Here is a 26,640-nt window from a genome sequence, read left to right on the forward strand (position 1 = left end):
CCTCCCGAGTGGCGCAGCGGTCTAAGACACTGCGTCGCAGTGCTAAAGGCGTCACTACATACCCGGGTTCGATCCCAGGTTGTGTCGCAGCCAGCCTCGACCGGGAGACCTATGAGGCGCCGCACAATTAGCCCAGGGTCGCCCGGGTTACGGGAGGGTTTGGCCGGTCAGGAAAGTCCTTGTCCCATCCCACTCTAGCGACTCCTTGTGGCGGCCTGGCGCATGCACGCTGACTTCGGTCGTGAGCTGTACATTGGTGCGGCTGGCTTCCGGGTTAAGCTGACCTTCGCCTCTCCCGAGTCCGTAGGGGAGTTACAGCAATGGGACAAGACTAACTACCAATTGGATACCATGAAATTAGGGAGAAAAAGGGGGGGGGGGGAGAAGGGGGGGAAAAACTAGTTTAATACTATATCGTATTTTTTCTTCTTGGTGGATACTTACGGGCTATGGGTTCCTCAACAAAATACTCAGACTGTTAAGTAAGTTTAAATATTCACTTACTTTGTTTCTCTTCACAGAGCCAAGCTGCCATTGGCGGAGTTATTGACCTGGGCACCATGGAAACTGTCCCAGTCTTCCAAGCTGCTCAGCGTGGCCTCATTGATCAGGACACCTGCCATGTCTTATTGGAGGCCCAGCTCACCATGGGTGGGTTATTTCAGCCTGTCTCCCCTGTGAGCCTATCACTGGAAGAGGGCTTCAACTGTGGCCTGATTGATAGTCTCATCAGCCAATCTCTAGCAGAGCTGGAGAGTGCCTTGCATCTTGTCGACCAGACAGAACAACTGGAGGGCCAGCTCCTTCCAGTGGCTGCAGCCATGGAGGAGGGCCTTATCAGAGAGGAGTTGGGGCTGCGTATCCTGGAGCTGCAGATGAACACAGGAGGCCTGAGGGAGTTGGGAGGAAGAAGACTGACCCTGGATAGTGCTGGAGAGATGGGCCTGCTGACCCCAAGGGTCTACACCAAGCTCAGGTCACGGGTCAATCGGCGGGAGCTCGTTGACCCTAACACAGCAGAAAAGCTGAATCTGTCTGAACTGCAGCAGCGCTGTGTCCTCAGCGATGACACCGGCTTGTATCTGCTGCCAGTCAAACAGCAGCCAGGAGGCACCGTCTGCCTCGCTTCCGGCAGGAAGGTTGGGATCTTCCGTGCTGTCCAAGAGAATCTGATTGACAGGCAAGTTACGGTGAGATTGCTGGAGGCCCAGCTATTTGCTGGTGGGATTGCTGACCCCCGTACGGGACGCCGCCTGACTGTGGATGAGGCTGTGCGTCACAATCTGATGGACCAGGACCTGGCCTGTGCCATGCTGACCCGCCAGCTGCAGAGTGGTGGGATACTAGACCCTGTAAGTGGGGAGCGCCTAGGGTTGGAGGAAGCCATCCAGAGGGACCTGCTCTCACCTCATCTGGCCCTGCTGGTGCTCGAGTCCCTTTGGGCTTTTATGGGGATGCTCTGGCCTGAGTCAGGGGAGCTGCTGCCCATTGCAGAGGCTCTACAACAAGGGGTCATCTCGGGAGAGCTGGCTCTGAACATCCTGAGACAACGCCACACGATAGGTGCCCTGTACCTTCCTGAAACCCCCAAGGTCGTGTCCCTGAATCAGGCTAAGGAGGTCCTTGAACCCAAAGTGGCTGAGATTCTGAAAGCGATTCAGATCCCAGATGTGCTACACAACATGAACCAGTCAGGCTCCCCAAATCTAAATCGCCTAAGCTGGGGCTCCACTGGGTCATCCCCTCCCTCCTCACCACCTGCCTCTTCCCCAGAGCACACATGTATTCCCTCATTTCTGGAGGAGATGGCCCCTGAGGAACAGGCACATCACCGCCTGCTTTTCCATTTAATGACCCACAGTTATATAGATGCACATTCTGGCCAGCGCTTAGTGTTGTTCGAGCCTGAGCTGGTGGAACTTGTCAAGGCTGCTACTGGTCTGATCAATGAGGATCCTATACCTGGAGTGGTGGTGTCAGGGTTGAGTTTGACTTCACAGAGACAGGAGTTTATGGAAGTAGTGCCAATTGTAAGTTTGGCAGATAATCAGCAGACAAGGGAAATCGGAGAGGTCCAGGAAGAGAGTGCAAAATTCAGCTCGTCTGAAAAATATGTTTCCTCCAGAAAGATGGTAGAAGAAGCTGATAGTCAAGGATGGGATGGTACATCTGACATGATATTGCCGGCTAAGCAAACTGGAATTAAGGAGATGGGACAGGTAGACCTTGACTCAACCATGAGAATAAGTGAGAAGGTAGATGGAGGTGTACATAAAGAAGTAAAAGGTGAAAAGGATGAAATTGTTATTTTTGAAAGTGTCCAGCCCTCAGCTGGACTACCAGAAAAGCAATTAATTACAGGCTCGTATGAAGAGGGGCTGGTAGAGATTGAATCAGAGGGAGCAAGAGAGAGTCACCAAAAGACAAAGGATAAGGACTCACTCATGGAAGATATTGGCGGCACACTTGTAGAAGCCTCAGAAATGTACTCCACACCTTTTAAGACCGAGGCAGAGATGCCAACCCAATCTCATGCCAACCCTATTCCACCATCAGAGACTAATGAAAATGAGAGCATGCCTGTGAGTGTTGGAGTTAAACATACTATGAAGGATTCTCAGAGGGTCACAGTGAAGACCCCACCCCAGGTTATGAGTTTAGAGGCAGCAGCAGTAAAGAGTGAGGAGGATGTTGAGCTGGAAAGGTTGACCTCAGAGCTTCACCAAGGGGGTCTACTGATGGAAGGAGGGCAGCGGCTTCTCCCAGATGAAGCCGTGGCTCAGGGGGTCCTCCCTGGACACACTGCAGTCAAGCTGATGGCCAAGGCAGGACTTTTCGGAGGTTTCCTGGATGTCAGCGCGTGCGAATCTCTGAGCATGGAGGATGTGATGCAGGAGGGTCTGCTTGACGAAGACCTGATGTGGAGTGTGCTGAAATCAGAGAAGACCCTGGCAGGGGTAGTGGATGTAGAGAAGGGGAAGATTTGTACCCTGAAGGATGCTGCTCAGGCAGGCCTGATAGACTCCAACACAGCTGCTCGGCTCCTGGAGGCCCAGGTGGTCTCAGGGGGAGTGGTTGACCTGCGAAGGGATAAGAAAGTGTCTGTTACCCTGGCAGCCAACCTTGGGCTGATAGAGGAGGACCAACGAGAAAAGCTAGTTGCGTTGGAGAAGTCATACCGTGGAAAATACTCAGACCCAGATTCAGCACTAACCAAAGCAACGTTGCAGCTGCAAATGGATGGGGTTGTCGATCCCAAAACGAAGTCACCTGTTCCCCTAAAGCTGGCCCTTGAAAGAGGTTTCCTTGGGCAGAAGGAAGTCTATCAAGCCTTGTCTCAGCAAGTGGCAGAGGGTGGCATCGTGCACTACAACTCTGGAGTTAGACTGTCAGTTGCTGATGCTTTGCTGCGAGGTCTGGTAGATCGTGCCATAGCCCCAGAACTGGGGGAGTTAGAGAGAGCATGTCAGGGGGAAGTCGCCCTCTCTTCAAACCCAGATGCTGCCCTCCTCCAGGCATCCACAGGTGCCATTTTGGACCCTGATTTAAATTGTAGACTTACATTGACAGAGGCTGTCTCCGATGGTCTGCTCGATGAGAGCACTGCCAAGAAAGCAATGGTTTCTCCAGGTGTAACACAAGGTTTGTTGGATCCACAAAGTGCCCAAATTGTGCCTTACTCAGACCTTGTAAACCAAGGCAAGATTGACATTAAGAGTGGAAAGCGCTTCTTGGAAGTGAAGCCTTTCAAGGGAATCCAGGATAAGCAAACAGGTGAAATCCTGAATTTAGCTGAAGCAATTGCATCTCAACAAGTTGATCCGGTCCCAGCGCTCAGAATGTTGCAAAGCCAGGCAGACACTGGAGGAATTATTGATATTTCCAATGGAGCTAGGCTCCCTCTGCCTAAAGCCTCTAAGAAAGGGCTGGTGGGAGAACATATGGCCAGGCTCATTGCCACCAACCAGGTTCTGAAAGGGGGCTTGTTTGACCCTTCCACGGGGCAGAGAGTCTCTAGCCTGAAAAAAGCTGTCAAATATGGGCTTATATCCAGAGAAATGGCTGCAGAACTCCAGGGCAACTTGGGCTCCATGGACGTAGAATGTGACGATGAGGATAGTTCAACACCCATTGCCTCTTCAGATGGGACCTATAGTCCTGCAGTCACATTATCAATATCCAGTCCAGACAGCCAAACCAAAATAATTATTGAAAGCTCTGAAGTTATTTCTCCATCCCCACATCCAGAAGAGTCAGAAAAGGGGTATAACCCTTTGATGATCACAGAGGACATTGTAAAGACTCTAGAAGCTGGAACGTTCAAGCAGTCAGAAGATCTGCAACACCATGGCTCTGTACACATTGAAGAAGAGATGGAAGATGGAGAGGTCTCAATAGCCGGGAAGTCATTTGACATCGAGTCAGACCAGTCAATCAATTTGTTGGCTCAGTTTGCAATCAATGCAGAGAAAAGGGTTCAGCAGGCCCTTCAGGAGATGGCGACTCCGCAAGATGTTACTGTTCGACCACCAGAAAATGATAAAAAGGGGTCTAGACCTGTGGGTGAAAGTAGTTCAGTCTTGCAGCAGGGGCAGTCTGCTATGGGCAAAGAACCACGGATGGACTCGACAGGGGCCATTTGCAGAGAAGGTAGGGATCAACAGGGCAACATAGATATTTCTACACTGGTTGAGAGAGATGAAGGGAAGACAAATGTGGTAGAAGACAGTACTGAGAGTGTGGTGGAGCAAGTTGGAATGGAGGTTGAGAGGGACACAAAGATTGAGGTCACAGAGCGTGATGATCTTGGACATGCATCACCCCCTTCTAAGGAGGCTGAAGGTAAGAGCAAAAAGAAGAGGAGGAATAAGAAGAAAGGAAAAGGGGAGGTTGACATTGAGCAAAGACCCTCAGAAGAAGCTGATATTCAGAAAATGGAAAACAAAGACCAGAATGTACAATCGAAGGATAAGGGTGTTGAGTTCACCAGAGGTTATGTTACCCCGCAGGAGAAAGAGGAGTCCCTTGTGCAAGATGTTCAATCTGCACTTGAAAGTGCCAGGGCACGGACTGTTGAGAGGTTTGGAGATCCAGAAGATATTGGCAAAGTAAGGGAAGCTTCTGCTGTTCCGCTTGGAGTCATAGAAGATGCTCTTGAGGTAGAGAGAGATGGTACAGAGTATAAGGTCTCCGAGGACCAAAGACGGGTGGAGAAGAACAAAACGTCTAAGATACCTATGGCATCAGAGAAGGTTGAACCTGTGACAGAGAAGATACCATCCATCCATGATAAAGCAGGTTCTGAAGTGACAGTAACGAAGGGTGTTCTCAACAGCTTAGACAAAAAGTCTAAGATAACCATAGTAGCAGAAAAGGTTGAATCTGTGGCAGATGAGCGATCGTCCATCCATGATAGAGTATCCATTCATAATAGAGTTTCTAAGGATGAGCAAACGCGGGAGGGCGAGCACATTGTGGGAAAGAGTGATTCAGATGGGGAGAAGACGGTTTCTCAACAGACTGGACAACAGGAGCATAAGGATAGAAAAGAGGTGGAATTCACTCTGAAAACCCCCCAGGCAGCAAATGACAAAGAGGCCCTTTTACGGAAGGCAAAAGAGAGTATCTTGAGGAAGGTGTTTGGGCGAGGTGTTAGTGAGAAGCAAGCTGCAGATGAGCTAGAGGCACTGCGTCAGGGAGTGGGGAAGAAGGAGAGTTTGGTGACATCTGTAGAGGAATTTAAGACTGTAGGGAGTCCTGAGGTTTCACCAGAAGAGAGTAAAGGAATTGACAAGAAGGAAGGAGAAAGAGAGAAAGTTCTGCCTCGCCATTCTATGATTCATGTAGCAGCAGAGGAAGTGGAAAAAGCTCTGCCATACCAGGTTAAAAGAGGAAGGAAAGAGGAGAAAGTTTTACTAGACCAGGCTAAAGAAGGAGAGACCGAGGAGAAAGTTCTACTAGACCAGGCTAAAGAAGGAGAGACTGAGGAGAAAGTTCTACCAGACCAGGCTAGAGAAGGGGAGAAAGTTCTACCAGACCAGGCTAGAGAAGGGGAGAAAGTTCTACCAGACCAGGCTAAAGAAGAAGAGAAAGAGGAGAAAGTTCTACCAGACCAGGCTAGAGAAGGGGAGAAAATTCTACCAGACCAGGCTAAAGAAGGAGAGAAAGATGAGAAAGTTCTACCAGACCATGCTAGAGAAGGAGAGAAAGAGGAGAAAGTTCTACCAGACCAGGCTAGAGAAGGAGAGAAAGAGGAGAAAGTTCTACCAGCCCAGGCTAAAGAAGGAGAGAAAGTTCTACCAAACCAGGCTAGAAAAGGAGAGAAAGGGGAGACTGTTCTACCATCTCAAACAGACCAGCTTAAAAAGATGATGCCGGGAAAGAAAAATCAGAAGAACAGAAAGTCTAAGATGCATAGAGTGGTAGAAAAAGTTGAACCTGCGACAGAGGAGAAGCCATCCATCCACAATAGAGCAGATTCTGAAGTGAAATCCATACCGGCTGATCTTGAGAGCTCAGTCTCTGGGGATGAGCAGAAGCTTGAGGAGCAGCAAGACAGTAAATCAGAGGAGCTGAACAAAATGGCTGCCTCTACCAAGAGTCTTAGTGGAGTTGACGCCAATCAACAAAGATCAACCCACACCACTGCACCGTACCAAATCAATGCACATCTTGAGGAGAAAACTAAGGAGGATATTTCTTTGAGGAGAGAAATTGACCCACATGGCAAGGAAATTGAACAATTTAGGATTGGTACACCTGAGAAGGATGTCCACCTAGACACCCATCGTGTTATTGACATTGTGGATGCCTCTCCTGAAGCCCTTGTATCCATGTCAGGTGCCCATCTGGTCAAGGCCTCTGTGGCTCCAGGTACCCAGACTGCTAAGACCACAGAGGAAATGGATGCACATCTGGTGAAAGATACTAAGGAGGACAGGTCTCTGAGCAAACAAACTGATCTTCCTGGCAAGGACATTGAACAACTAAGAATTAGTACACCCGAGGAGGCGTCTTTGGCACCTGCTACCCAGCCAGCAGAAACTACTGGCAAAGGGAAGAAGAAGAAGAAGCAACAGCAGCAAGAACAACAGGAGCAGAAACTTGACAGTGAAACTGAGTGTAAAGAGGAACAGTCCCTTGAGGAGTCCACAGAATCAGGACAGTCCTGGTCTGACGAGAGCCCACAGTCTGATGCAAATGAGGTGCCCGAATCTGATACAACTGAGAGCTGGGAGGAGGAGGATGGAGAAATCCAAGAATTGGAGATAAGGAAAGAGAAGAGCCCAGCTAAGACGGGAAAGGTAAGCAATTGATGCATTTAGTAGGTGAAAAGCAAATTGTCTCTACTTGATCATACATTATCTGCATTGTGTAACCCAGTAACAAGCTGTCGAATGCCATTCAGACTGATGCTTATCTGACATTCCCTTTCCATCAGTCCTCGTTGCTCCGCCAGGAATTCCTGGAACATGACCAGCAAATTGTGGCTCTGCTCTCTATGGTGAGACACATCGAGGTTCGCCTCAAGCAGCAGCAGCAACAGTCGATTGGTCGCAGCCTCATTGCCCTTGATGACATCATCAAACAGACAGAGGTAAGAAATTTAGTACCTGCAAATGTATGATCTAGGATGTTACCACAATGGAAATCTTAGGTTTCAAAATTGACCAACCTTTTTATCTCAGACCTTGGATCTAGAACTTTGGGATTTAGAATCCCAGGTCAAAAAGGAAGTGGATGCTGCTGAGCAGCTGCTGGAGCCCCGCCCACAGGAAGTACCACCTCAGCTACTATTGGCCTTGGAAAAGGATGGGCGAAGCTTAGCTCGAGGTTACGAGGCTGCCAGAGGGGTTTCAGAAAACATCCTGCAGGGGCTGCGCGCACACAGAGAGGCACATAAGGTAATGGGACAGTGGATTGAAACATGAGATCTGTGTGTTTTTTGGTGTTTAATCCACTATTGCACCCTTTGCTAATCAGTGCTGTTTGTTTCTCTCTCTCAGGAGGCAGTGACTGGGGAACAGAGGTCACTTGGGAGGCGAGTAGAGGATCTTCTCTTCTGGCTGAAGGAGACTGAGGCACAAATGACAGGAATGGATGGACAAACCCAGGGCGAGACTCCTCCTCAGCGCACACAACAGCTCCAGCTATGCAAGGTTACCGCTCTCACGCCACACTTCAAGTTTGATCTCGTTACCCTCTTCTTGTGCACTTTCAAGTGTGCACTTAACAACCTAGTTCGGATTCAGCCTACACGTTGCTTCATTTCCAACTAGTCCTCGGATCATTATCTCTCCTTTCTATCTCCCTTCCTCAGGAGTTGCAGTCGTCTCTCTCGGCCCGCTCCAATGACGTGAACGCGCTTGCCTTTGACATCCAGGTGTTCATCTCGGAGCGGGCTCAGGACCTGGCTCCAGAACAGAGCAGGCACCTCCTTGGGCAGCTACAACAGCTGCAGAGGGGCTTCCACCGAGCCTCTGGCCAAGCCCACGCCAAGACCGACACCCTCGCCGCCCAGAGAGAGAGGGAGGAGGAGAGGCAGCGCAGGCACAAAGAAAAAGAAGAGGAAGAGAAGGAGAGAGAAAGAGAGAGACAGAGTGCAAGGGAGAGAGAGGTTGGCAAACCGCTGGCTATGATGCGCAGTCCCATTTGGAGTTCTGGAATGCATGTTTAACATATACATTTTCAATACATCCAATCATCCGTAAGAACATACTTTAACATATAGCGATTGTGGTCATGCTATCATTGTTTCAATTCTCACTTTCTATCACTTTCTGTATCTGGCTAACCCTTATCCATACTATTAATCATCTCCATCAAAGCAAATATGCCAACTTCAAAAATAATTCTTATTTTCCACATTTGTGTCTAAATTGATCACTTACATCAGATTAGCAAACAACCGCTGCTGCTGCGAAGGCTAAGACACCGTATAGGGACCGGTATTACTACTCCCACCACAAGCTTCTATGCTCAATGTGTGTTTGCTCCTCTGCATGTGTCCCTGTATAACACCTGTGTGAATTAACATGTCTGCCTTGCTCTTCCAGATTGCCACAGAAGGAAAATACGCTTTGCGCCGACCACGGAAAAGCCTAGAGAGTTTTTAAATCCGAGAAGCCTTGCTGTGGCTAGAACGCTTTCCTTTTTGTCCTCTTCTCCCCTGTTGTACGACACGGGGAGGAAGGAACAAAGGGGCAAACGAGGACACCGTGTGTTTGATTGTCTTTGTGTTATCGTTGTTGTTTTGGCTCGACTGACCTGTTGATTGATGCTGTGTCCGTATCTATCCATCTGTCTGGCTGGCTGTGTGAATTCTGGACACATCATGCTCGACGTCTGGCAAAGTGTGACTTTATAAAATGAAATTTTAAAGGGTTTAGAAACAGGCAAGCGTTGCACTTAATGGAAGTGTGAATGGGTGTTGAAGAGAAATGTAAAAAGATCTGCCTTTTGTGTGCTCCTGCTCAGCTGAGTGGAAAATGACAATTAGGGGTCTGGACTGACCACTGTTCATTAGCAAAACGTGCAATATTACTTTTCTCACTCTCTCTCTCTGCCTACATTTGTCTCTGTCTACCGTCGTCCGTGGCTCTCCAGGTGGTGCAGCAGCACAAAGCAGAGTGCTCACAGAGATTGGAAGGCCTTACAATGTGGTTGGCTGGAGCTGCCAGCGTGCTGGCCAATCAAAGAGCGGGAGCAGAGTCGGGTGACGTGAATGTGCTGCAGCAGAAACAGAGCGAGCTAAAGGTGAGGGAAACGCTGCGGGTTTTTTTTCACATCCATGGCTCAAGAAAGGAGATAACACCTGTGTTGTTTTAGTTGCTCCCAGACTTCTAATGTAGCCCGGTTCTGACCTTGCTAGGTCTCTTTGAGGACCCACAGTTATAGGAGCTGGGCTGCGTTCAAACTGTCGGAGCGTCTTAACACTGTGCATGTATTCTCCTTTCTCTTCACATGCAAATTTGTATGTCCTGCTCCAGGGGAATATGCCACACTACCTGTAACCTCTATATCTGACCCCCCCCTCCCCCTCTCTCTCTCTCTCTCTCCTCCTCCCCCCCAGGAAGTACAGAAGGACCTGCTGACCAGAGGCGAGGGCGTGGCGGAGACCATCCGCTCGGTGGAGGAGTTCCTGGCGGAGCACGGTGACAGCCTGAGTCCAGAGGACAGGGCCAACCTCCAGGGGGCACTGTCCCGTATGAAGGAGCAGTACAGTGCCCTGACCGACACGGCCGACTCCTCCCTGGCCCAGCTGGACACGGCCATCAGCACCACCGTCCAACAGAACACACAGCGGGTAAGCCTAAAGTAGCAGCGCTGCTTTCTAACACAGCACGTAGATTTTATTATTGCCGTCTATAAGGAACCAAGGTCCAAGATGTGTATCTTTATGGATACTGTTTTGAGTACTGAAAAATTACTATGGAAACAGCTACAGTGTTTTATCTGTTATTTTACCAGGTAAGTTGACTGAGAACACATTCTCATTTGCAGTAACGACCTGAGGAATAGTTACAGGGGATTAATGAGCCAATTGTAAACTGGGGATGATTAGATGACCGTGATGGTTTGAGGGCCAGATTGGGAATTTAGCCAGGACACCGGGGTTAACACCCCTACACTTACGATAAGTGCCATGGGATCTTTAATGACATCAGAGTCTCAGGACACCCGTTTAACGTCCCATCCGAAAGACCTCACCCTACACAGGGCAATGCCTGGGGCATTGTTTTTAGACCAGAGGAAAGAGTGCCTCCTACTGACCCTCCAACACCACTTCCAGCAGCACCTGGTCTCCCATCCAGGAACTGACCAGGACCAACCCTGCTTAGCTTCAGAAGCAAGCCAGCAGTGGTATGCAGGGTGGAATGCTGCTGGCAATTAAACCAGAGGAAAAGCTCTTTCCTTTTCTGTGTCAATTATGGTGAAGGGCCTTTCTTTCCCTGACTGCACTTTCATTGGTAGAAATATACACTCACCGCGATCTGTGCTGTTTGATCACGTTTCCCCTCTATTTTCTTCCCCTATAGGCGAAGGCAGTAGAGGACCTGCAGGAGACCCGGTGTCAGATCGACTCGCTGCTGCAGGAGCTCTCCTCCCTGAACCAGCCTGGGAGAATAGGAACTGGCATGACTGTTACTGACCACCCCTCCTCGCCAGAGGGAAGACTACAATCACACAGTGACATGCTCCAGGTCAGACATTCTCCTTGCTGCTTATTTACAAAAGGAACGTTTGTTCATGTTGTGGTATACAACTAAATGCACTATGAAACGTAATGCTTCAGAAAAGGGTTCTAAAACCACCTTTTTAGGTGCTTGGCAGAGGTTATTGAATGACAGTCAACTTGCATCCTTCCTCTCATCTCCTTTCCAGACTATGTGAGATGAGCCCTACCTTTGGCTCTCTCTGACCCATTATGATCTTTGATCTTTAACCCCTCTACAGACGGAGCTCCAGCAGCTCCAGGCCCAGCAGGCCCAGCTGATGCAGGTGTCCCAGAACGCTCGATCCCTCCTGGACCAGCCCGACTCGGCCGTGCCAGCCGAGGAGAAACGGCGTCTGCGGGACCAGCTAGACCAGCTCCAGACCCAACACCAGGAGAAGCTGCGGGCCTGCCAGGAGAGGCTGAGGCGCTCTGAGGCCCTTAAGGACGAGCTGGTCAAGTTCCTCCAGGAGCACGGAGGCCTGGGGACCTGGCTGGAACAGAGTGAGGGGGAGCTGGGTTCCTTAGGGGAAGGAGAGACTGACGCACAGGGCCTGAAGGGGAGACTGGAAGAGCACAAGAAGGTACATGTTGTTTTTTGATTTTCCTAGACTAGTGTGAGTTAGAGAGAAAGCTACATTGCATAGCCAGAGAGAGATGGTTTACATTATCAAGATGCAAGAATATAGGCTTACTGTAACAATAGTTCAGGGTTTATATTGGCAGTTGGTAGCAATATTCACTCCTACTGTCAGCTGTATACACACAGTCATGATACTAAAGACACTAAGTTTACTGTTTCAAACTTTGGAACTGAACACATTCTTGACTGTATCGAACTGACCTGGAACCTGTTGTCTTCCAGCTGGCGGAGGATGTGATCTGCCACAAGGCAGACCTGCGCTTCGTGTCCATCTCGGGTCAGAAGGTGCTGGACTCTGTCCAGGGGGCTCTGGAGAAGGTAGGAGGGTCTGACCCAGCCCTGGAGGAGACCAAGCAGCTGGTCACGGACAAGCTACAGGACGCCAACCACCGTTACACCGCGCTGCACACCAAGGTGGGTCTCATAGAGTAGGGGGATTGTATTCTTCATTACCACTGTGCTTGGTGTACCAATACATACTAGGAGCATATCCACAATGGCAGGGATTGTGTTGAAAGACTCACTATATTCAGTCAAGGTCCCTTTGAAATATAAGCCTTATTCATTATTTTACATTCTCTTTATATAACTATATTATAATCAATATTATAGCCATAACCATAGTTGAGGCTGTGTGTAAAGATATTCAATATTGCTCTACTTGGTGTCCTGTTCATCTTTTTTTGATCTATGCTTACTCCCCCCCCTCCCTCCTTTTCCAGTCGTCAGATCTGGGGGGGCGTCTGTCGGGTCTGTTGGAACGCTACCAGCAGTACCAGGACGAGGCTGTGTCGCTCCACACCTGGCTCAGCACCCAGGAGCAGAACCAGAGTATAGCCGGACCCAGCGGAGAGACTGACACACAGACACTACAGAACACACTGCGGGCCGTACAGGTGACAGAGAGCATAGAAATAGATGGGGTGTGCGGAATTATTTTATACAGTATGTACATGTGACTGAACGAGGCGACTTTATCAGCGCCTCGATCTTTGCGAGGAGAGGGTAGAACTCTGTTTTCCATTCCCTGCACCTCAACATGTCTCCTCCTTTTTCCCCTTTTCTGTTATTTTTCTTCCCCCTCTCTCCCTGTGTTCTGGTCAGCTGTTGCAGGATGAACTGGCGGAGCGGTCAGTCCAGTTGGAGAAGGTGAGGAGGGCAGGCAGAGAGCTGGCTAACACACAGGAGTCCCCCACTCTCAGAGCTGCCGAGATCATCAGCACTGCAGGTACACAAGCTCACAACTACACCACCATTCAAAAGTTTGGGGTCACTTAGAAATGTCCTTGTTTTAAAAAAGAAAATAACATCAAATTGATCAGAAATACTGTGTAGGCATTGTTAATGCTGTAAATGACTATTGTAGCTGGAAACGGCAGGTTTTTAATGGAATATCTACGTAGGCCTACAGAGGCCCATTATCAGCAACCATCACTCCTGTATTCCAATGGCACGTTGTTAGCTAATCCAAGTTTATCATTTTAAATGGTTGATTAATCATTAGAAAACCCTTTTGCAATTATGTTAGCACAGCTGGAAACTGTTGTTCTGATTAAAGAAGCAATAAAACTGGCCTTCTTTAGACTAGTTGAGTATCTGGAGCATCAGCATTTGTGGGTTCGATTACAGGCTCAAAATGGCCAGAAACAAAGAACTTTCTTCTAAAACTCATCAGTCTATTTCTTGTTCTGAGAAATAAAGACTATTCCATGTGAGAAATTGCCAAGAAACTGAAGATCTCATACAGCGCTGTGTACTACTCCCTTCACAGAACAGCGCAAACTGGCTCTAACCAGAATAGAGAGGAGTGGGAGGCCCCGGTGCACAACTGAGCAAGAGGACAAGTACATTAGAGTGTCTAGTTTGAGAAACAGACTCCTCACAAGTCCTCAACTGGCAGCTTCATTAAATAGTACCCGCAAAACACCAGTCTAAACGTCAACAGTGAAGAGGCGACTCTAGGATTCCGGCCGTCTAGGCAGAGTTGCAAAGAAAAAGCCATATTTCAGACTGGCCAATGAAAAGAAAAGATTAAGATGGGTAAAAGAACACAGACACTGGACGGAGGAAGATTGGTAAAAAGTGTTATGGACAGACAAAGTTAAGTTTGAGGTGTTCGGATCATAAAAAATAACATTTGTGAGACGCAGAAAAAATGAAGATGCAGGAGGAGTGCTTCACGCCCTCTGTCAAGCATGGTGGAGGCAATGTGATGGTCTGGGGTTGCTTTGGTGATGGTAAAGTGGTAGATTTGTACAGGGTAAAAGGGATCTTGTAGAAGGAAGGCTATTACTCCATTTTTCAATGCCATACCATGTGGACAGCGCATAACTGCAGCAAATTTCCTCCTACAACAGGACAATGACCCAAAGCACAGCTCCAAACTATGCAATAACTATTTAGGGAAGAAGCAGTCAGCTGGTATTCTGTCTATGATGGAGTGGCCAGCACAGTAACCGGATCTCAACCCTATTGAGCTGTTGTGGGAGCAGCTTGACCGTATGGTACGTAAGAAGTGCCCAGCAAGCCAATCCAACAATCCAATGGGAGGTGCATCAGGAAGCATGGGGTGAAATCTCTTCAGATTACCTCAACAAATGGACAACTAGAATGCCAAAGGTCTGCAAGGCTGTAGTTGCTGCAAATGGAGGATTATTTGATGAAAGCAAAGTTTGACGGACACAATTATTATTTCAATGAAAAATCATTATTTAAAACCTTGTCAACGTCTTGACTATATCTCCTATTCATTTTGCAACTCATTTCATGCATGTTTTCATGGAAAACAAGGACATTTCTACGTGACCCCAAACTTCTGAACGGTAGTGTGTATCTATTGTTCTGCCAATCATAACCTTCTATATTGTTATATCTTATTCATCCCTTCACATCCTCATAGATCCTGCAGTGTATCTACTTGTCTTACTGAACAACACCATCTCTGTTGATGTCTTTTTAAAATCCATCCACCTAAACAAACGAGTCTCTATCGTAATGGAGAAAAGTCATCACCCTGGCATTCTCTCATCCTTCCTCTCTCTGAGCCAGATGGTCTGGAGAAGAGGTTCAGCTCTCTGTCTGAGTCCGTGTCCGAGCGAGCTGAGCAGCTCCAGACGTCCGTAGCCCAGTCGGTCAGTGTCCAGGAGGGACTGAAGGGCCTGCTAGCCTGGCTGGACGGCCTACTGCTGACCCCCGGGCCTGTCCAACCCACCGCCCAGGCTGTCCAGGAAGCCCTCACACAGAATCAGGTACCATAGTAGAAATACAGGTCCACAATGGAATATGGAATAACCTGCAGCTGCTGTAATACTGTTTATGAGAATTATCTAAAAAAAAAAAAATTACCTAACAGACTATTATTTAAAAATTATTGCCTTCACATCTAATACACACTTCCACTTTGCAGTTGTGTTACATGAGCTTCTTTTAACCCACTTCCCCTCTGTTCCAGAAACTACGCCAGGAGCTGTTATCCAGACAGGGCAGTGTGGAGGCCACCTGCGACTCGGTCTCCAAACTGCTCCAGAGCTCTGACGCCTCCACGGCCTCCGGGCTCCAGGGGTCACTAGAGCGCCTGAGCCGGCACTACGCCGCGGCACTGGCCAAGCAGGCCGAGAGGGAGGCTGAGCTCCGGGGCTCCTGCCCAAGCTGGAGAACTATGAGAGACTGAGTACGGACCTGCAGGGTTTTACTCAGACCAGGCTGAGAGCTTTGAGCCCCGCGGGACAGCCTGACCGCAGTGTGGAGGACTACAGACAGACCATTGAGGTAAGAGGGGTGGGATGGTAAAGATTTATTTACATTGTGGTCCCTTAAAGTGTTCCAGAACCATAGATAGTCTGACAGACCATAGATATGAAAAGTGGTAGGAGGATAGAGGTGCAGAACCGTATATATCAGTGTTACAGGTCATTGAGGTGAGAGGATGGGGATGATAAATAATAGTAAAGAACCATAGATATCTTTGAACAGAGAAGTGGAAGAAGGCAGAGGGTTTTCGGGGAGGGTAGGCTTCAGATAACACATCTGTGTCTACCTTACTACTACAGGAGGTGAGAGCGGAGCAGGAGCAGGAGGCAGGTCAACTGAAGTCATTCTGCCAGCTGGGGACAGACCTCAGCCAAGCCAAGGCCCTGACCAGCACACAGACCCTACTGGACAACGTCAGAGAGGTGTCCGATGAGTTCGCCCGACTGGAATCCAACATCACTGAAAGGTAAGCAGCACTGCCTCAGGAAAAACGCTGAGCCAAATCCAATACAACACCAATGCAGAGCCCTGTGTGTAAGCTTTGTAGTTCCCTGTAGGTAAGCCCTGCCCTACAATACACAAAGCAAAGATTCACACGTCGGAATCGATTTAAAGGTCTCTAGGTGCACGTATGCTTGTAGTGCAGCACCAAACCCACTAGGGGGAGATGGGTACAGCACAATAAGACCACGCACTGTCACATTGCTGCCACCATTACAGTCTGAAATATGACACTGTGGCAGGTAGCTTAGCGGTTAAGAGCATTGGGCTTGTAACCAAGGTTGCTGGTTCGAATCCCATAGTTGACTAGAGGGGACAGCTGTCTCTGTGCCCTTGAGCAAGGCACTTAACCCTAATTGCTCCTGTCAGAGTGTCTGCTAAATGACGACAACAAAAATGAAACTTCCTGTATGGCAGTTACCAGTTGCCATGTCGCTCTGCTTAGCTTAACCACACTTGTGACATGCCACAAGAAATAGAATGACTGGCAATGCACCTTCTAGTGTTTCTATTTCTACGTCAGGCCTCTTATAAATACCATTGGACTGTCCGTTCGTCTAGCAAAAGATCGCAAAAGCTTATACATTGTTGGAATCGGCTAAACTTTGAACATTGAGATATTAAAATAAATGACAGAGACAAAGCCTTGAATAGAAAGAGTTTGTAAAAAGCCAGGAGGCTTTGGAATGTGTTTGTTGGAGGAGAGGAGAGCGATGTGTTGATATAGGAAAGACTGGTGCATATCTGTGGATTAGGTGAAGGAGGGGTTGAGGTCAGGAGGTGAGGGGTGAGGTCAGTTCCCCTTAAGGGAGTCATCAGGTTTGGTATCTGGTTACCTTCTTTCCTGTGGAGCCATAAACTGTCAGGGGGAGGAGTGTCTTAAGTAGGATGCATATAAACTGTGATGTCTGAAATGTTTAGCGGTCTGATTTCAGCTGTACAGAACCTTTGGGTAATGATTCAACTTCGTTAAATTTCTCTAGTGTCCCCGAGTTATTTACTTTGAACCTAACATGTAGTGAGGGATTAGGCCTGTGTGGGATGTCTCTTAACGCTGTGTGGGATGTCTCTTAACGCTGTGTGGGATGTCTCTTAACGCTGTGTGGGATGTCTCTTAACGCTGTGTGGGATGTCTCTTAACGCTGTGTGGGATGTCTCTTAACGCTGTGTGGGATGTCTCTTAACGCTGTGTGGGATGTCTCTTAACGCTGTGTGGGATGTCTCTTAACGCTGTGTGTTGCCAACAATGGTGTGGGGGTGGACAGTGTTAGCTGATGGCGCAGGAGTGAATGTGGTCAGAGGTTACTAAAATAAGCCTTGATGGGCACAGTTCGGTGTCCATTTATCAGACATACAAAAGAGGCTCTCACTTACAGGCTGTGAACGAAACATAAATAAAACACTTTCAATGACCCAGACTGTTATATCACGATTGTTTTGTCTGTGTGCACCGCAGTCAGTGCAGTGTTTTGAAAGCAGCTGCGATTGGTGCAGAACAAGTACAAAGCAGGGGTCAAGGCTAAGGAGACTATAGCCTTGGGCAAATACGGTCGAGATACTGGTTTATCCTTGACTGCGTAACTCTCTCTTTTTGTGCCATGGAGCGTGTGATTTTAATGTGATGGTTATGTGTTTTTATATGGACATGATAGTGGGCTTGAATTAAAATGATCTCTCCCTCCTTTGTTTTTCACCCGCTTTCTCAATGTCTATCCCTACATCTCCCTCTTTTGGCCTCTCTTTTTTTTTGTTCAATCTTGTTTCTCTCGCCATCCCCGCATCTTCACCCATCTCCTATCCTTCTCCTTCCCTCTCCAGGAACAACGCCATCCAGAGTTGTGAGCAGCGGTTGGGCCACTTCCGGTCTCTCTCTAGCTCCCTCCTCAGCTGGCTCCACACAACACAGGAGCAGCTGCCTCCCAAAGAGGCCAACCTCAATGCAGAGGCCCTGCAGAGGAGAGTGCAGCAGCTCGAGGTGTGTGTGTGTCCTTTTTTCATTCGTACCTGGTTTAATCACACTCACGCCACGTACAGAATCCTCGGTCAATCACTGAATCATATTTCACTCATTCTAAGGTATTGCGCGATTTCGTAGTGTATTGATAAATGCGTTCCAAAGCATGATGGTGATTCAGAAAGACATGTCCTTGTGATTATTCATTGAGGAATTATATAAGGCCATTAATAACTTTCAGACATTTTCTTTTACTAAGGACTTACTGAGCGACTGGGAGGCCCAGGGGGTTCGGGTTCAGGAGCTGAACAAGACTGGGTCAGAACTGGAGACCCTCATCATCAACATCACAGCCCCCCAGGCCAAGACAGGTAAGGGGAATGGGGGAATCAACTGCCTACGTGTGTCCCCTGCCACCTGCATGTCCAAGTTCATCCAAGCTCTGTCTGTGAGGTGTGTATTGTGTGTGTGTTGAAGTCTATGCTATCAATGTGTGCGTGTACTGTGAGGATATGCTATCTTTTAAGTGCAAAACATGTCCATGCAAAACTGTCTGTGTACAGCGTGTGAAAACCCAGAGACTGAGCGTGTTATATGCTTATCAGTGTTTGTGTTGGACTGTCCGCGAATGTGTGTTAGTGTCTGTTGCAATGTGTGTAGTCGTCTGAGTGTAGTGTGTGTGTGTGTGTCTCTCTCCCAGGTGTTCCCCAGATCAATGGTGCAGACAGCCCCAGCAGGGTCAATGGCATTCACACATGCAAAGGTGAGCTCACCCTCACTCCCTTATCCAAAAACCCAATCGTCTCTGGACTCCTTCCTCATATGAGATGCTCTCCGGCGCTTACTGCTGTGAGCGTCACTGCCTTGGCGTACAACCTGCTCGCTCGCTCCCAATAATGCTTACCGTGCATCCATTTTCTGTCTGTGAGCTTCGTACAGTGTGTGTGCTACTGCAGTGTCTTAACACCATTCCAAATGTTTGTTGTCACTAATATTCTGTTCCTCTGGATTAATAACGTCGACCCAAAGTCCTTCGGTAGCTAGGTTTCCATCCAGCTGGCGACCCAGGTTTTCCCCACCAGAGATGTTTCCATCAAATTGACTTCTCGCGGATAAAAGTCTGTGCGTGATAACGTAGTGCACATAAACAGAACTTTATTGTGGTTCAATTCCCATGTACCGAATCGCATTTTCAACTCTACTGCTGGTTTTGTCACAAGAAATGTTGCGTTATATAGCAAATGTGGCCACTGATATTGGCACGTGCGCTCTAGCCAACAGCTCGTAGATACAGTGCGGGTATAGACTACATGATGAGATTGTTATGGACAAAAGGCCAATTATATTCATTTGTTAAACTTGCAAGTCAAACATCGATCGTCATGTCACCAGTATAAGACCCTCGATATTTATTGGAAAGGAGCATCAAGATCATCACCGTGCGCTTTCACCACCCTGTGAAGTTCATCACTTATTTCATCTGTTGCCTAATAAACTGCCTGGTTTCCTGAGTGGTAGTGGGAGGACCACATACCATATCACCGCGTGACTCCATACCAATTACCAGAACACCATACCAATTACCAGAACACCATACCAATTACCAGAACACCATACCAATTACCAGAACACCATACCAATTACCAGAACACCATACCAATTACCAGAACACCATACCAATTACCAGAACACCATACCAATTACCAGAACACCATACCAATTACCAGAACACCATACCAATTACCAGAACACCATACCAATTACCAGAACACCATACCAATTAACAGAACACCATACCAATTACCAGAACACCATACCAATTACCAGAACACCATACCAATTACCAGAACACCATACCAATTACCAGAACACCATACCAAACACCGTTACCAGAACACCATACCAATTACCAGAACACCATACCAATTACCAATTACAGAACACCATACCAATTACCAGAACACCGTACCAATTACCAGAACACCATACCAATTACCAGAACACCATACCAATTACCAGAACACCATACCAATTACCAGAACACCGTACCAATTACCAGAACACCGTACCAATTACCAGAACACCATACCAATTACCAGAACACCATACCAATTAAATGTGTTTGGATTTATTTTGATAGATTGTTCTCCTCCTTCTTTCTCTCAGACCTGACAGAGATGCAGGTGGCGGTGGCGGAAGTGAGCGGACATTACGAGGAGCTGGGAGGGGAACTGAAGAACAGACGGCGGAACCAGGAGGCTTCTCTGGAGCTCAGACAGAAGGCCAGCCAGGGTACCGAGGAGCTCAGCCGCTGGCTGGGAGACCGGGAGAACAGCCTGCACCTGGGCCAGACTACCACCTCCCCCTCCAAACCTGAGTTGGTACGCGCCCAGGCCCAGGAGAACAAGGTGAATGTGTGGACTTGGGTCAAACCACAGTCAATATCGGGGTGTATTATGTCTCTGCTAGTTGGTCAACAATGCTACTTTGGAAAATCAGTGTTATCCTCCCCTAGCTGACATAAACATTTGACACTCTTGCTTCCGTTCTAAATGCTTATCCTTGTCTTTTTGTAGCCAACATACTGATATGCTCTTCTTTCTCTATACTTTAGGCCTTACTGTCTGAGCTGGCAGAGCATTCTGGGAAGGTGGAGGAGCTGAAGAGCACCCTGGAGAAGCTGATAGCAGACAACCCAGACTCCCCAGAGGCAGACAGCTGGAGACAACAAATGAAGGAGATCGGTGAGTGGTACTGGAATGGATGAATAGGGTCGGCCATTTTCAATAGTTGTGGGGTAAGGGACACTTTCTAACATAAGGAACCAGTAGGCCCTGAATCAAATCATTAATAGAGCCAGCCATTTTGAATGGTAGATGAATCTGTTTAAGGAGCATATGGTACTGTACATTTCAGAGGATAAGAAGACAGGCTAATGTAGTAGTTATTTGAGATTTAATGAGTTGCCTCAGCAAAGTGAAACATTTTTAGATAGCAAATGAATGGGATGACTCCAAGTCAAAGCTATTTAAATACTTTCTTTACCCTGACCTGATATAGCCCTGTAGTTTTGAAGATGGGAGCTTTGCCGTGTTCCTTTCTCCACACAATTCACAGGGCCTTATTTCTTTTTTTTTTCTTTTTTGAATTTTACCCCTTTTTCTCCCCAATTTCATGGTATCCAATTGTTGTAGTAGCTACTATCTTGTCTCATCGCTACAACTCCCGTACGGGCTCGGGAGAGACGAAGGTTGAAAGTCATGCGTCCTCCGATACACAACCCAACCAAGCCGCACTGCTTCTTAACACAGTGCGCATCGAACCCGGACAGCCGCACCAATGCGCCGGAGGAAACACCGTGCACCTGGCCACCTTGGCTAGCGCACACTGCGCCCAGCCCGCCACAGGAGTCGCTGGTGCGCGATGAGACAAGGACACCCCTCCCTAACCCGGGCGACGCTAGGCCAATTGTGCGTCGCCCCACGGACCTCCAGGTCGCAGCCGGTTACGACAGAGCCTGGGCGCGAACCCAGGGACTCTGATGGCACAGCTGGCGCTGCAGTACAGTGCCCTTAACCACTGCGCCACCCGGGAGGCCCCTCAGGGCCTTATTTCAAAGCCATGTGGATCCAAGACTCTCTCTCTGCTGGATACCCAGTGTATGAGTCATGAGGAAAGCGTACAGAGGCAGAATGAAAAAAAAATAGTTTGTGGACATTAGCAAGTCAAAATAATAACTGTGTCTATAATCATAATGTTTATTCAGTCGGGCTGAGTCACTCATGGAACCCATCAGTTTCACTGTTATGGTTCTCCACTATTTGTTAGTTGCTATGGTTTTTCACTCCAACGTTCACTTCCTATTTACTTAGACTCCCGCTGGGCAAAGGCCAATGAGACGGCAGTACAGAGGCAGACGGAACTGGAGACCTGTGCTGATAGGCTGGGCAGCTTTGCCACAGCAGCCAGTCAGTTGGGGCCGTGGCTCAGAGAGAAGGAGCTGATGATGAGTGTGCTGGGACCCCTGAGCATCGACCCCAACATGCTGAACACCCAGAAACAACAAGCCCAGGTACATAGTTAAGGTCCTCTATGTTGAACACATGCAAAATAATGAAAAAGAATATCACAATAGATTGTCCACATCTTGCCAATTCTGTTCTTGAATCGGCATAAACGATTACCAACAGCATTCTGATTAATTAGTGATAAATTGTACTCGCCAAAATGTAGAGATTATTCCTGATTGACAGATAAGGTTCTGACTCCTCCTCTTTCCTTTCCCTCCGCCCTCCACAGTTCATGCTGCGTGAGTTTGAGACCCGGCGGCCCCAGTTCGACCAACTCACCCAGGCGGCCGAGGGCATCCTTTCACCGTCTGGTGGCGACTCCTCCCCGCAGGATGCCAAGGACCTAGCGGAGGTCCGGTCCGAGCTAGGCTCCATCTCTCAGCAGTGGGACGACCTCACTCAACGTCTGTCCCGGCGCTCGGAGGACATCGACCAGGCCCAGGGCACCAGCGAGCGATACCAGGCCCTGCTGAAGGACCTTTCGGTCAGCGTGGGGGCGCTAGGTGAGCGGCTGGATGGCCAGGCCTCGCTCAGTGCCCAGCCTGAGGCCCTGAAACGGCGTCTGCAGGAGACAGGCGAGATCCGCTCTGAGCTGGAGCAGAGGAGGGATGAGCTGGGCGAGGCGGAGAAGCTGTGCAGCGAGCTGAGCGCCATCGTGATTGAACCTTACCTGAGAGACGAGCTGAAGAAGAGGCTGGAGAGTGTGAGGAGCCCGCTGAGGAGCCTGGAGGAGAGGGCCAGTGAGTCTTCTGTCTTGTCTATGGTGTTCATCTAAATTCTGTTTGTATGAATCTCTGTTGGCTTCAGAAGTATTTGTATGTGGTGGAGGCTATATTCTGGGGGTTTTTGGTCTCTTTGTGGCTAGTTGTCTAGGTTTTGAATCCAGCGCTAAAACCTCTTTCAGAACTAGGTAGCTAGTCCATCTGGTTAAATGTTCTTCATCAAAACATCTGTAAATGAATAGCGTTTAAATCCTCTGTTCCTCTCCCTCAGCTGACGGTCTGTCTCAGCTCCAAGCTGCTCTCTCAAGCACCCAGCAGTTCCAGCAGATGTTCGAGGAGCTGCGGAGTTGGTTGGACAACCAGGGTGGTCGAAGAGACTCTACCGCCGACTCCCTCCCCTGCCAGCCCGAGGCTATCCGGACCCTGCTTGCCCAGCAAGACGAGCTTCATCGCGGGGTGGCCAGCCAACGTGGCCCCTACGAGCTCATCCAGGCCGAGGGGGCCTCCCTGCTCGCCAAGCTACCCGCCGGGGGTGAAGAACGATCAGCCTTACAGTCCCGGCTCGCCACCCTACGCCAGGACTGGGATGAGCTTAATCAGTGCATCGTGGAACGCCAGAACCTGCTGAAAACCGCCCTGACCAAGGCCGAGAGTTACCAGCAACACCGCGCCAAGCTCACGCCCTGGGTGACAGAGTGCGAGAAGCGGGAAGCTGACATCCAGCCCTCCCTCGACCCAGCGGCCCTGGACAAGGCCTTGCAGAAGGCCAGGCAGCTGGGGTTAGACCTGGAGCACCATCGCCCCCTCCTGGAGGATTTAAACACAGCGGCCGACCAACTCCTGGAACACTGCCACGTCGGAGAGGAAGACATACGCTACGAGAAAGCCCAACTCAACCATAGAGTCGACGGGCTGGCAGAAAAACTCCAGAACTGTGTTTCCCAACTGGAAGAGTTAGCGGATCGACTGAAGGAGTTCGAGGACGGGCGGCAGGCGGTGGAGAGGAGGCTGGAGGCAGCGCGGCATCAGATCGAGGTGCAGGAGGCGCTGGGCCCACAGGCGTGCAGCAACAAGAGCCTGGAGCGGCTGAGGAGCCAGCAGGAGACGCTGCACTCGCTGCAGCCACAGGTGGCCTACCTGAGGGATCTGGCCCAGGGGCTGGTGCAGGACGCACCCCACACAGCAGGGGGCGGCGGAGAGGGAGGACAGCGGCTGGAGCAGCAGGCCCGAGACACAGACCGAGAGTTTGGAGACGTCAGCGAAAAGGTGAGAAGATGTGTGAGAAATTTAGTATAAACTGTATTTCATATATAAAAAGTATAACTATTTCATAGACACTCAGATGAAAGATGGAGGCCTGTATTCCGTTCAATAGAAGAATGTTCCAGAAATGAAGCAGTTTTGAAAAATATCATACACTCAAAACAATAAGGGTGTCTCAGTACTCTTCAACAGCCTTTCCTCTTTTGAAAGCATTTGTTTGGGTTTGTTGGACTTTTACTCATCTTTTACAATTACATCATCCTTTACAATTACATTAGTGGACATATAAGGAAAGGAGTCAATGAAAGGAAGCCATTTATGAGTATTGTAACACAGCCAATCTATTCAGCCTGGAGTGTGGCTGATACAACGGAGGAGCTAGTTTTAGCAAAGGTCATTGTGTGCGAGGGTGTGAAGGCTTTGTGTGTCGTCAGTGAGCGTATGCGTGTGTGTGTGGGAGTGAGCGTGTGTGTGAGCATGTATGCATGTGCATGCGTGTGTGAGTTGAGACGGAGAACAGAACGTGTTTAAGCTGACAGAGGAGTTCAAGTATTCGGCGTTCCAGTGATCTTATATGGTCATTGTACAGATAGGAAACTTCAGACCATTGAATCACTTTACTGAAATGTAAACCAATGAGTCAAGAGCATTGTTCTGTATAGTGATACAGTGCCTTCAGAAAGTATTCATAACCCTAGACTTATTACACATTTTGTTGTTGCAGCCTGAATTCAAAATGGATTCAATAAAAGTCTCACCCATCTACACACAGTACCCCACAACGACTAAGTGAAAACCTGTTTTTAGAAATGTTTGCTCATTTATTGACGATGAAATACAGAAAGAGCTCATTTTAATAGGTGTTCACACCCGAGTCAATACTTTTGTAGAAGCACCTTCGATGGCGATTACAGCTTTGAGTCGTCTTGGGTATGTTGTATCAGCTTTGCACATCTGGATTTGGGGATTTTATCCCCCGTTCTTCCTTGCAGATTCTCTCAAGCTTTGTTAAGTTAGATGGGGAGCGGCTGTGAACAGCAATCTTCAAGTCTTTCCACAGATTTTCTATGGGATACAAGTATGGCCTCTGCCTGGGCCACTCAAGGACTTTCACTTTTTTGTTCTGAAGCCATTGCGTTGGCTAATTGTCCTGTTGGAATGTAAATCTTCACCACCTTCTAAAAAGTCGTTTGCACTCTGAAGCAGGTTCTCATCAAGGGATTTCATGTTTGGCTTCATTTACTGTTCCCTCTATCCTTACCAGTCTCCCAGTTCCTGCTGCTGTAAAGCATCCCCATAGCATAATGCTGCCACCACCATGCTTCATGGTAGGGATGGTGTTGGACTTGTGATGAGCTGTGCCTGGTTTTCTCCAGACATTGCGCTTTGCATTCAGGCCAAATTAATTACATTTTTGTCTCATCAGACCACAGAATCGTTTGCTTTATAATCTTGAGTATTTCACGTACCTTTTTGCAAACTCCAGCCAAGTAGTTCTGTCAGAGGTCATTGGATTCTTGGTCTTCTCCCTGACCAAGGTCCTTCTTGACCGGTTGCTCAGTTTGGTCGTACGGCCAGCTCTAGGCAGAGTCTGGGTAGTTCCATATTTTTAAAATTTCCGAATGATGGAGACCACTGTGCTCTTGGAAACTTCAACACTCTTCAAATAGTTTTTTTTTACCCTTCCTCAGATATATGCCTCATCACAATTATATCTCAGTGATCTACAGACAGTTCCTTTGACTTCATGGTGTAGTTTCTGCTCTGACATACTGTACACTGTCAACTGTGGTACCTTATATAGACAGGTGTGTTTCTTTCTAAAATCATGTCAAAACAGGGGAATCGGTCACAAGTGGACTCCAAGTTGAAGTGACATCTCATGGATGATCAAAGGAAATTGGATAAAACTGAGTTGAATTTGCAAAGGGAATACTTTAAATATTAAAAATAGGTCAATTAAATATTTCTGTATTTAATTTTAAATACATTTTCTAGCATTTTTAAACATGTTTTCACTTCTGTCATTATGGGGTATTGTGTGTAGATGGGTGACAAACATATATTTAATCCATTTTGAATTCAGGCTGTAACACTGCAAATTGTGGAATAAGTCAAGTGGTATGAATACTTCCCAAATGTGCCATAGATAGTTACTTATAGACTGGTACAAATCAGTATGGTATTTAATCAGATACATGGTCAGAAGTCATTTGACCATTACTGATAAGATAAGTTTGTCGCTTATCTCACTGCTCTGATCACTCTGATCACATTCCTTTCCTTCACATTGCTCATGAGAAAGCTAGGAATCTAAGCAGAGAGCTAGGATACATTAACTAGGTTGAATCATGAAGCATGATTTGTCCTGCTATTTATATCATATTACATCAGCAAGGCACCATGCCTCTTTCAACTTGTTAACCTTATTAACTCTCCCTCCTTCTCCCCCTTCCCTCCCTCCCCCCTCTAGATTGAAAAGTGCTGTTCCACCCTGGAGTCCCGTCTCCAGGGTGTGGGGA

At 48.2% G+C, this 26,640-nt stretch overlaps 1 protein-coding gene across 1 annotated transcript in view; it reads left to right on the forward strand.

The window, feature by feature from the left end:
• macf1a (microtubule actin crosslinking factor 1a) overlaps positions 1-26,640 on the forward strand; it is a 246,088-nt gene that overhangs the window by 145,108 nt on the left and 74,340 nt on the right. Inside the window, 25 exon segments of the mRNA XM_065020508.1 lie at positions 522-7,304; positions 7,442-7,597; positions 7,689-7,904; positions 8,007-8,159; positions 8,321-8,617; positions 9,607-9,756; positions 10,073-10,306; positions 11,040-11,204; positions 11,458-11,799; positions 12,081-12,272; positions 12,581-12,754; positions 12,963-13,086; positions 14,907-15,106; positions 15,310-15,487; positions 15,490-15,626; positions 15,908-16,074; positions 17,928-18,084; positions 18,323-18,434; positions 18,764-18,826; positions 20,230-20,471; positions 20,678-20,807; positions 21,936-22,135; positions 22,363-22,873; positions 23,127-24,121; positions 26,592-26,640. Coding sequence (XP_064876580.1) covers positions 522-7,304; positions 7,442-7,597; positions 7,689-7,904; positions 8,007-8,159; positions 8,321-8,617; positions 9,607-9,756; positions 10,073-10,306; positions 11,040-11,204; positions 11,458-11,799; positions 12,081-12,272; positions 12,581-12,754; positions 12,963-13,086; positions 14,907-15,106; positions 15,310-15,487; positions 15,490-15,626; positions 15,908-16,074; positions 17,928-18,084; positions 18,323-18,434; positions 18,764-18,826; positions 20,230-20,471; positions 20,678-20,807; positions 21,936-22,135; positions 22,363-22,873; positions 23,127-24,121; positions 26,592-26,640 — 12,127 coding nt within the window.

Source organism: Oncorhynchus nerka, linkage group LG7 (genome assembly GCF_034236695.1).
Source record: "Oncorhynchus nerka isolate Pitt River linkage group LG7, Oner_Uvic_2.0, whole genome shotgun sequence".
Taxonomy (NCBI): domain Eukaryota; kingdom Metazoa; phylum Chordata; class Actinopteri; order Salmoniformes; family Salmonidae; genus Oncorhynchus; species Oncorhynchus nerka.